The 12,500-nt window shown below is 39.4% G+C and overlaps 1 protein-coding gene across 1 annotated transcript in view; it reads left to right on the top strand.

The window, feature by feature from the left end:
- bcar3 (BCAR3 adaptor protein, NSP family member) overlaps positions 1 to 12,500 on the top strand; it is a 70,382-nt gene that overhangs the window by 13,633 nt on the left and 44,249 nt on the right. Inside the window, 1 exon segment of the mRNA XM_032527018.1 lies at positions 188 to 302. Coding sequence (XP_032382909.1) covers positions 188 to 302 — 115 coding nt within the window.

Genomic DNA, 12,500 nt, shown 5'->3' with positions numbered 1-12,500 from the left:
CTTCCAACAAATGTGTCTGTGTCTGAAAGCTGTAGAAAGCTGCACACTGGGGTGCTGATGATAGATCACATAGATCAATACTTTAACATTACTGTCAGTGTTAATATCTAAACTATCCCATAACTTCAGAGGCTATCATCTAGAGCACCATCACTTCACCTTATGTTTCTGTTTTTATGTTTTCCAGGACCTGCTCCACCTCTCAGAGTATGACCTCTTAGAGCTCGGAGTCCACAATCACCTCCACCGTCTGCACCTTCTCACTTCTCTACGCCTCCTCCAGGAGCGAGAGAGGAGGAGAGGTACTCGCATACAGACAGTCTCACACACACATATACACACACACACACACACACACACACACACACAGAGGTGACCAAACATTATCGTTCCTTATTGGATCCATCAAGTTGTTGATGGCTGGCTCTATGTTTGAGTCTCCATCTCTGTCTTTCTCCCTCTGTACTTAGAGAGTAGACGGAAAGACAGAGACGGATAGCATAGTGTCATGTAAAGACATGCTTATGCCTGGGGGGTCCGGGGGTGGGGAGGGAGTTGTCTAGGGGAGAACAATACTTTGTCACACATACACACACACACATACATACACACACTAACGTAAACCTTTCCAAAGCTATCAGTAAATAAGGAGAAGAGTGCTGAGGCCTGCAGTCCTGCTGAGTTTAATCACTTCTAGAAGTGTGTGTGTGTGTGTGTGTGTGAGAGACTCCCTGCTTTGTTTTCCCAGTTTCCCATGCATTATACTGTGAAATCTAACTGTTGTCTTGGTGACTGAGGCTTGCATAAGTCTAGTTTATACCAAGGGAATAAATTACTTCAGGGAATCTTCTGAAGCTCATATATAACACAGGGACGTTTTACTTGTTGACCTCTGCAACTATTTTTACCTCACATTAAAGGCATAAATTCAAAAAGGAACAAAATCTAAAAATCTAAAGTGACGTGATTGCACAGGCAAAAAATTCAGTTTGCAACCAAAACAATGCATCACATTTGCTTCAATCTGCAGTGTGGACAAGTTCTCTTGGCTAAATAGAAATGTTGAAGTTGTTAAAGGAAGCAGGGACTTGTATCTCATAGTAAACCCAGCCATCTGGAATGGAGTGTCTTAAAAAACAAAAACCGACCTCAAGCTGCAGTGAGTATAAGAAAAAGTTTAATTTTCAGTGCTGTGTTTGACAGAAATTAAGTTTTGAATGAATTTTGTTGCCCGTCTGTTCCTCTATAGGTCCAGTGTTTCCTATATGTTGAATTTACCGTGGCGGCTAGCCACGGTGAAATTTCTGCCACCATGGTATCAGAAATAGAGGCAGAGGCACAAACCGCGCACCGCCTCTCCTTCAGCTGTTTATGAAAAGTCATAAAGTCGTAATTACATGAATCTGCAGAGCCGTCTGCTCTACTGAACTCAAGCAAACTGTCATCCGCTCTCTCTCCCCTTTAGGGTTTAGGGTAAGCAACTTGAACAGTGACAGGATGTCATCACTCGCCAAGTCAAGGCAACCAAATTAACAGAAGGGCGAGTACTACTCGTCACTCAATGTTAGGCAAAGTGACAAACAGCGACCAAAGCCGCAACATGAAATCTGCACTCACGCTGGTCCCGTGAAATATTACAGCTACAGTTTATTGGAAAATAGCATTGTGGACACCTTAAACCCGCCTAAAATATAAACCAGTTTCACAAAGCTGCCAGTCTCAAGAACACAATTTAATAAAGCAGCACAGAAGCCAAGAACATTTTTGATGTGATATATTGTCAGTCAAACAAGTCAAAATTGCAGGATATATTAATTAAATGGCTCTGTATGAAGTAATAATAAGAAATATGGTCATATGAGAAAAGGTTCATGGTCTTCTGTTGCCTCACACACTTCATATGCATGATATTTTATCTAGCAAATTTTAAAAATAATTTTCTATAGCTATGATTTTCTTTTTTAATCTTCAAAGTCTGAGTTTGTGACCATAGCATAAAGGTTCAGCTTGCCTCTACTAATTTATCGCTTTCCTTGTGTGGCATCTCTATGGAGGGTCAATGTCCAAGTGTCTAGAGTTACAAAAAGACATTAAAAATAAAATTAAACTTTTATTTCAAAATGCATACAGTAAGCACGTGGAAAGTGAAATGTTTGGCCTGCAGGTGGTGCTAAGTGAAAAGCCAGGCGGTCATCAAGTCATTGGGATTCAACCTCTGACAACCATGAATGTAAAATCTTTAATGATGAAATGAGTATTGAGTAAACTAACGCTTGATCAACAGAAAAATATTAATCAGGTAGCACAGTGACTGTGAGGGACAAGTACAGAAAGTGTGCCTGCCAAAGAAAATAGAAATAGAAGAGATAAGGACTTCACAGATTTGCCCTTTATATTACATTGTCACATTCCTGAGATCTCTGTGGCCGCTAGCGAAGCCCTAACCTGTTGGTTGAGGACTGCTGCTGAGGTGAAACAGCCTCTAGTTGAAATCACTCAGTCCCCAACTACTGTGGTATTATCTGTCTGCCTGGCAGCCTGCCACCCCTATCATTACCACAAAGGCCAGATTTGTTCAGCTAATGGTATCCTTCAGACACACGCACTCACTCACGCACGCGCGCACACGCAGCATCCTCCGAAAATGCCAACTCAACATTTGACCCAGATAAGAGCATTCCAGTGAGAGCACCTTCAGGATAAAACACATGCACACTCACACACTGCGTCCAGGCACATATTCATTTCATCATATTACTGTTTTTTGGCTACAGTAGATGATTACGTGGCAAGAATAAGAATCTGTGTACGCGTGCATGTGCCAGGTACTTTCCTTGTTGGCATGACTTAAAATGCAGCAGAGAAGTAGAGATGCTCCATTTAGAACAATTAGAGGGTGAAGTACTGTACGAGGCATCAGTAAAACACCCACGCGCACACTCATTTCTCACATATTTCAGGCCTTTTCAGTTTGAGGTTACAGTTTGTTTAGTTACAGTTGTTGCTGTAGTGCTGACTCTGTTGTCTGTGGATGCTCATGTTTAAAAGATTAAGTGAAATCATAGCTGCATTCTAATTATTAATTTCATGTGGAAAATATTGGAAAAGAAAATAACAAAACTTTGAAAACACCATGTAAGGGATGCTTTTAAATGGAATGGCGGGACACAGAGACACACTAATAAACAGAAATATGATTCATAATAATTATAGCAGTTGGTATGATCAAAAGTGGCATTTATGGTAACGATAAAGATAATAGAACTATGCCTAGAAATAATAGTTGTAGCAGTGCAGGGCGTAGCATGGCGTCGAGCAGGACCACGGCAGCAGCTGCAACCACGACCTTAGTGACATAATTACCACATTTTAAGGATTGCATCTTGAACATCTTCCAGCGACTTGCGATTTGTATTAATTCACAGAACTACAGTATTTAGCATGTCATTTTAAATGCAGAGCTCCTCCTGGATACTTCCCTTGTACACTTGTACACTTGTTACACTGACTGAGGTATACCAGCTGTTTTGCCCAAGGGTCAGATCTGTTTTCTCCCTTGCTGGACTGTATGAGCTGAGGAAGTGAGTAATGTGAATATCAGAACACACACAGACAACACACTGCTATGCTATGCCATGCTAAACATGGGTTGACACAAGTTTAGCGTGTGCATGCGTGCTTGCGTGTGCGTGTGTGTGTGTGTGTTTGTGTGTGTGTGTGAGAGAGAGAGAGAGAGAGAGAGCAGGTGTTCATGCAGACACTTTGTTTGCTTGTTTGTGTTTTTGCTGTTGGACAGTGATGTTGCCATAGTCACAGAATACTTACAGCAGTCAGTTGGGAGTTAAGTTAGTTTGTGAACCAAAGATAGAGCATTCACACTGACAATTACACACATTCATACAGTAGCTTTCAACTGACTTGAACTGCCAGTGAGCTGGAGGTTCAGTGTTTTAATCACTACAGAATGGCTGACGGAGGGCAGAGATTTATTCACTCATTTCACCCAACATACTTTGGGCATGTTCAGATTCAAGATTTAGACCTGCTACTATTGTTGTTTTCTGTTTAGTTCTTCTGTGTTCTGCTATTTGGTTTGTCAGTTGTTATAAAAGCTAAAGTACTCTCCAGCCACCAAGACTTATAACACCATGATGTTAAAGATGCCATAGTTCAAATCAGTCTCATGTCTTCAGTCTTTGCCAGCTGTTTTGTTATTTTGTTGTCTGTAGTTTTTCACAACCTCCGAGGTCAATACAGACCACATTCTTCAGAAGATCTTTAGGCTGAACTGTATTTTTATGATAAATAGATGTTACGACAACTGAATATGTTCTAAGATCTATATCAGTTTCTAGGGAATATAAAAATAACACACACAATTCCTTCATCAGTAGCACAAAATGCAGTGTGATTTACAGCTTAGAGGAGTAAGCTGTATTTTTCTTAGAGGGTAGAGATTTGAGACATTGTGAACAACGTATTCTGCTTCTACTGTATGTAAAGCGAGGGCAAACATCAAATTACATCAAATACAAGCTTGCGCTGTCAGCGTTTTCCCTTCACTGTGCTCAACAACTGAAAAATGAGCTGCAGCAGGTCCATGCTAGTGGGTCACATTTCATGTAACACTGACAATATCCATAAAAACAGATTTAAAGTTCCCCTCTAATTGAGTATGCTAAGGTCGTTTTTTTTTAAGTCAACAGCCTTTAAATATTAGATAATTTATGTTACATCCTACCAACGAGTACAGACAGAACCAGGATAATCTTTCATGTGAAGGTGATAAACTTATCAACATGACCTCAAGTTAATACTAAGTGTACTATAAACATGTTCCTCTGTCTGTCTGCGTGTGTCAGTAACAACAGCTATAATCTCGCGTTTGGCAAAACAGGGAAGATCCAGTTCCCAGAATTAGGCTGGTCCAAGATAGGAACATCCAAAAAACTTGAGAAAAATATTAAGTTGGGACATTGTGGAGGCTATTTTCTCTTTTACAAAGTCTTGAGGAATGTAGCTAAAGATGTGGCTATTTGCAACTGACTGCCTTTCACTGTATTTTTGTGCTATGTCTCCAACCCTGGTTTTTAATTTTGTAACATTTATTTAATGGTTATGGCTTCACGCACAGGTATTTTATGTAATGAGAGGTGTCTTGGTGTTGTTGGGGAACACATCACAACATCTTCGCTCAGTTGCCAGTTTATTAGGTACGCCTAGCTCTCAATAAATCCTAATTTCATGAAGGTAAAACGGTTTAGATGCAGATTGTTGTGCTGATGAACTGTACGTTATTATACAGAGAGTTTCTGTTATCAAGCCTTAACTCTTTGATATAAACGTGGTTAGAGTTAGACTGCAACAGTTTTAGCTGTAGCTAATAACCGAGTAACTATAACTGAGTTTATATGCAGACAATCAGAAACATATAAAAACAAATGTGTTGTGGCTTACCCAAAATCCCAAACTTCCCACTAAAGATCCTCCGAGTTTTCCTACATTTATTTTTTTATTTTGACGGTTCAATAATGTGGGCAATAATGTAGCAACATTCTGTATCGTAGACGCTATTGCAACATCACGCTACCTTTGCCATTGCCTCCAAAGACAGCAGTCATCATTCTTAGAGCCATTATAGGTTTTGTCAGATACAATTAAATATATAGGTTAGTGTAGGCTTTTGAAGAAATTACCAACTCTGTCCTTTCTCTGGTTTTGTACAAGCAAGAAAGTCTGATCTGGTGTCAGTTATTGTTGTACACATCATAAATACAAAAATTGGATCATGTACGTGTAATTTTGTACATGATCCCTTATAAAGACATTAAAGTGATTGAATTACTAGAAGAGAACTACCCAGCTTTTATAGTACTTCTTTACAATCGCTTTAGGCCGCTGCATGTTGCAACATTTACAGATTTGCATTACGTAGAAGCTTCCATAAATCATGAGAAAAACGTGTAGATTTCCACCTGAACAAACAAATTTGGACCAATCACTTTTTTATCGTAAGGCCCAGAGGCTTCAACTGGAGGAATGAGGAGTGGCTGCAAGCCTGAACTGTTTACACTTCACACTTTGGTGATCAGAAACACACACGGAAACACAAGTATTTGTATATACAGATCTATAAAGTGAGTGGAGGAGAGGAACAGAGGGGAGGGAAGAGGGAGACAAGGAGTGGATGGAATGAGGGGGGAGAGAAGAGGGAGAAAGGAGGAGGAGAGGATGAAATCAGGAAGAAAATGTTCCTTGCACAATTCATATCTTCCTAGTGAGGAGTTCCAGGAATACCACAAATCTCTACACCGAAAGGAACCAAAACGAAAGACAAAACAAATGTTTGCCAATACCACGTAAATTAGTATTGCTTAAATCCAAAATGTGCAGGTGGGTGGGGAAGCTACTCCTACTTGTCGAAAGGTTTGAGAAACACTGGTGCCCTGAGGTGGGTTGGTGGTCATAGTTTGGAAAGGAATGACTCAGCGAGGCGTTGTGCCAACATGATGTGCTGCCTTAGTGCCAATGTGCCAAAGCAGGGCTTGGCCTGAGGACTCATATTAACAGGAAGTGCAGGAAATGACTGTAATGGTGGCATTCTCCAAACTCATTTAACATTTGCAGTATAGTAAATATTTTTGATCTGTAGACTTTTCTAAAGGGGGAGATTAAGCCTTGATGTTGCTGGCTTCCTGAGCAGTACAATTAAGTCTGTACGCAGCTCAAAGCGTCTAAAAATACTGCTGTAAGTGCCAGTGGAGGAAATGCTACTGTGCATTGCATTAGGGCCTTCTTCTCTGCCTTCTCATGTTTTATCACTTGGGTATCTAATAGCTAATGTATGATTCTAACAAAGGATCACCTGGACAGAGGACTGAACAAATGCTAAAAAATCCTCCACATTTTCATAGCAGCTGAAGCTGCTTTAAGATAACCAGAAGAATTAGGTATCCCACTGTGAGAAAAATATGTCTTGTTCAAACTCACTCTATGGTGTAAAGCTACTTTAATCAGACCAAATATAAGGATGTGCATCTGTGCTTGCTTTTGATAACTGTTAGTTCTTTGGCAAAAAAATGGACTTCTTTCTCTTATACTAAACAGCTATTTTGTACATATTTGTTTCTGTTTTTGTATTTATTGTTTATTTGCTGTTAAGATGTAATATGTCTGTTTTGTGTATGTCTGTTTGTGTATGCACCTATCACCTATCACTAAACTCCTTTCTGCTTTCTGATAGGATATTTTATCACAAAGACTCATACAGTATCAGTTAAGGATTACAGTTCTGCTTGGCTGAGCCTAACGACACCCCCCCTCACACCCTCATTGTTTGGGAAGTTTAGGTGATTCAGGAGATGATTACAGGTTACCCCCCTCCCCCCAACTCACTGTACACCTTCCTGAAAATAACACCCTCACACACACAAACATGCTGAGAATTATCCCAAGCCTGTGTGAAATAGCACTGCAAAGAAAAAAAGTAGAGAAATGAAATTCAGCTTAAGCTGGATCTTTTTACTTCCAACAGTCCCTCCACCTCTACTGGAGTCCAGGAGCAACTTCTGAGCTTGGCTTTGACAATCAGGCTGTGTTCCCTGCTCACAGTGTTGTGAACAGACTAAAAACGTATGTGTTTAACGATTACCACCATTCACCGTTACCTAATGCCTCAGGACCTTTTCATATTGCATGGATTTAATTGACCACATGTTTTTTAGTTTGTTAGTAGTATGACCTAGAGGTGCAACGATGAATAAATTAGTTGACAATGAAATTAATCGCTAACTATTTTGGTAATCGATTCATCGGTTTGAGTCATTTTTTTATAAAAAGTTCTCACTCTCAGATCCCAGCTTCTTAAATGTGAATATTTTCTAGTTTCCTCTCTCCTCTGTGACAGTAAACTGAATATCTTTGAGTTTTGGACAAAACAAGACATTTGAGGACGTCATTTAAGCTTTGGGAAACACACATTTTTCACCATGTTTAGACATTTTTATAGATCAAACAAAAAATCAAGAAAATAATCCACAGATTACTCGACAATGAAAATAATCGCTAGTTGCAGCCCTAGTATGACCTTTAGAGTTAGTAGTGTCTCTGCCTTTTTTTAGTGACGAGTTTTAGTTTGTGGACCTCTTCTTTACTGTATGTGGTGAAAAGGGGGAAATAAATTCTTAAATGTGACTATTAAAGTAGAGCTTTAAACAGTGCTTCCCAAGCTTTGTTGTCTATCTTCAGTAGACTTGACTACTGTAACGGGGTCTTTACAGGTCTCCCTAAAAAATCTATCAGACAGCTGCAGCTGATTCAGAACGCTGCTGCTCGAGTCCTCACTAAGACCAAGAGACTGGATCACATCACTCCAGTTCTGAAGTCTTTACACTGGCTTCCTGTGTCTCAAAGAATTGATTTCAAAGTACTCTTGCTAGTTTATAAATCACTTAACGGTTTAGGTCCAAAATATATTTCTGATCTGCTACTACACTATGACCCCCCCAGACCTCTCAGGTCATCTGGGACAGGTCTACTTTCTGTCCCCAGAGTCAGAACTAAACAGGGTGAAGCAGCTTTCAGTTTCTATGCTCCTCATATCTGGAATAAACTCCCAGAAACCTGCAGATCCGCTGCTACTCTCAGTTCTTTTAAATCAAGGCTGAAGACCTTTCTTTTTGATGCTGCCTTTCTTTAAATGACTGCTCATTTCTTTAAATTTCTTATGCTGCACTGTAACTTTTATTCTTGTGTTTTATGTTTCTATTTGTTTTTAACTGTCTATTCATGTGTTTTACCGGTTTTTAATGCTTATGATTTTTATCTGTTTTTACTTGTGTTTTATCTGTTTAACTGATTTTGTGTAAAGCACTTTGAATTGCCCTGTTGCTGAAATGTGCTCTACAGATAAAGCTGCCTTGCCTTGCCTTGCCTATGACTGTTTGGTTAAGAGCGTGATTTTTCCCTTCTCAGTATCCAATATGTTTAAGTTGTGGGAAGAGAACTGTGCTGTATTGTATTTTACACAAAAAAAGATTTACAAAATAAACATAATTTGTCTGGCAGAATTTTGTTTTTATAATTTCTTACGCCATCTTGGATTCTTTCATGAAACTTACGGGTGTCTTGACCCCCACTGGCATAAAACAATGACATTTGATTAAAAAAATATATTTTAACACCATGTGTTTAATTTTCATAGTTATGTTGATAAATTCCGTGGCTTATGATTACATATGACTTGCCAAGGTTACTGATGTGATCTGTGACAGTAAGGCAGGAAGAAGGAGTGGTCTGACAAGTACACAGATTGTATCCAAACCTAATGTTTAACCATATTACTGAACCATATTATTTCATCATACAGTTTCATACAGTGTCCAAGTGATTTAAAGTTTTCCGTTTTAGATCATGTTGCTAGAGATTCCATAACTCTGCTTCACTAATACTAGAAGTGGTCTTTCCAGAAGGCATTTGGAAATTAAATTAAAAAGTAGGCATACCTGAAATAACTGTACTTAAAATTCATGGGATTGCAAAACTGAATGGACATTCACAACTGCTGCGAGTTGAACCAGAAAGTCACAATGCAAAATCTAATAGATTTTTAACATTTAATAGATGTTTTTGGTGTTGTTATTGTTAATGTGTTACCTGTCTCGATTGAATTCTGTTCTGATGTTGCTGTGGTGCAAAATTTCAGACAATGAAGTGGGCGATTTTATCTATCCATCTCAAACTAAAAAATAATAAACAAGGTTTTAAAAAATCCAAATCTTTCTTTACCACCATGGGGACAGTTTTGGCCCTCATGCACTTAAGCTGCTTTCTCAATCTTAACAAATGTAGTGTGAATAGCTCAAGTTCAAAAGACCTAAGTGTGTGTGTGTGTGTGTGTGTGTGTGTGTGTGTGTGTGTGTGTGTGTGTGTGTGTCCCTCCATCCAATGCGGGCCATCTGATCGTCTCGGCTTCCATAGCGACAGGATGGCCTTCTTATATTGTCTGTAAGGAAACCCGCACACACACATGCACGTGTCTGGGTGTTATCAACTCTAGACAATACAGAGGAACAGGAGGACAAAGGCAGGAGAGAGTGTTGTCCTGAGGGCCAGTCAGCACTCACACACAAAAAACACACACACGAACACTCAACATGACCTCATACCTGATGTAATGACAAAAGTTGGTCTAAAGATGAAATATAGTGGTTTTTGCCAGCATTCACTCTACATCTGAAAGCTGTGTTATAAGAACATTCAAGTCAATTTTAAACTGTGAGGCTGAGCAGATTTATGTGTCAGCCAACACTGAGTCAAGTAGTTAAACACAAGTCATGTCGCAACCCTGCAAAGATCACGTTTATTCTTTTCATCCCCTCTCTGCAAATAGCAACATTAGGTCACATCTAAATCTTTTCTAAGTGCACGACCAGTTGGTGGTGTTGGTGTAAGAGGTCCCAAACAAAAAGTCTTGGAGCATGAAATATGAGGCTGTGCAAGGAACACGGAGGAGGAGGAGGAGGAGGAGGAGGAGAAGGAGGAGGAGGAGGAGGAGGAAGTTGAGGAGAAGAGGGGGAGAAGAGGGCAGTTTTGTTTAGGAGTTAAAGGGGGTAGGGGGGGTGCAAGAGACAACTCAGCTAAAAAAGAAAGAAAGAAAACTCCTCCCAAACACAGTGGAGCAAGAGGAGGGGCTGGGTGCTCGCAAATCACTCCCCAGAGAGAGAAAGAGGAGGGCAGGGCTTCTGATTGTGTGTAGCGCTACTTGTTGTTGCCTGTCTGAAGGAGCGTGAGTGTATAGTCTTCCAGCCGGTCAGCTAGTCAGCAACTCACTCATTCTAACCAAACTATGAACGGGAATACTTTTTGATAGAATTATATAAAACTAAAAGATAAGTAGGAGCAAAGATCGTGGGAAAGAAGAAGAGGTCACACTGACAGGTAGGAATAAAAAAGTCTGTGTTTATGTGAGTGTGCATCCATATACAGTAGGTGTGTGTAGGAATGTGTGTGTGTGTGTAGTTGGTGATGGTCATCTCCCCTGGATGCATTTTTGTTTGTCTCAATTTTTTGACTTTTCATAATCTAAACAAGTTAAAAATAGAAATTGTTATTTTTTTCTCTTTCTGTGGCTGCTGTATATTCTCCGCACTCCCGTGCCTTCTCTTCGTCTCACAGCTGTCACTCTCTCTCCCTTTAGTTAAATTGTTTATTGCTTGCAAGTGAGTTAGATTTGCTTAGGGACCTTTTGAGCAATACGTTGCCTTCCCAAGACTCTGGGTGTAACCGTGGTTGCTGGAATTGGTGGTGCTAACTGTGGAAACCCCAGAAGGAAATAATTACATGGATTATGAAAGATAACATCAAGATCTTTCATCAAGTTTTTTTTTTCTTGTTTACTTGTTTTAAAGTAAGTTTGAGATTGCTTGTTTAAGTTAAGGTCACAGCTTTAATATTTCAAGAAGTTCATTTTTCTCAGTCAAACCACAATGATATAATAAATGACAGGTATGATTTTTTAAATTTGGAACTTAAGATAAAACCGCGTGAGGCTCATATCAAACATCTGTCCTTCTCAGAAACCCTATGACAGGTTGAACGGCTGCTGCTCAGATTTAAACTCTGACCTTTCGGTTATGGGAACACATCTTTAAAAAGCAAGCCATCCATGAGATGGTGACAGAAGCAGACATACATTTGTGTGCATCTGTGTGTGTGTGTGTAGTGTTGATGTTTTGTGCAGATAAACGCACACATGCAGCAGGCTGTTTCAGACAGTGTCAGATCTGAACCCCGTAGTGGTGTTGAATCAAGCCAATGAGAATTAACCTTTAATTAGTCCTGATATGTGTCTGTGTGAGATTCATTGAGCTCTGCTTTAACTCTGTGATTGACATGTACTTACAGTTGCAGGATTGTGTATGTTGGGCTGTGTTACTTGCTCCTGTGGGATGAGGTGGTTGGTATTCCAGCCAGCCATCAACACTATGTGACTTGTAGTCTTCACAACGACTGACTGACTACAGAGTTCAAAAAATAAAATCGGAAATTAAGTTTTCAAGGACTTTACTTGAGTATAGTTTTGAATACTGGTATTTAACCAAAGTAGTTCCACCTTTTGCTTTAAACTTGGCTACATTTCAGAAAAAAAATATATTGTACTTTTCACTGTACTACCTTTCCCTGATGCCCATATAGGTACCAGTTAACAAAGACAAAGATTTTACATACACCAAACATAGGAAACGTGTAGCATAGAATGTAGATTAAACCATCCAGCAGTATACTGGATGAAGTAGTTAGACTTCTCCAGCTTCTTCTGCTTCATCATTAACATCAATAATGTAGCAAGGCATTAGTGCATTTACTTTTGGCACTTTAAAGCTAAAATCTGCAATTTGTTTTTGTTAGAGGAATAGTTAAACTTTACTGGTAAATGCACTCATTTGCTTTTATCATCAAAGATAGATAGATAGATAGATAGATAGATAGATAGATAGATA

The sequence above is a fragment of the Etheostoma spectabile genome, chromosome 9 (assembly GCF_008692095.1).
Source record: "Etheostoma spectabile isolate EspeVRDwgs_2016 chromosome 9, UIUC_Espe_1.0, whole genome shotgun sequence".
Classification (NCBI taxonomy): Eukaryota; Metazoa; Chordata; class Actinopteri; order Perciformes; family Percidae; genus Etheostoma; species Etheostoma spectabile.
This window is presented reverse-complemented; position numbering and strand designations above follow the sequence as displayed.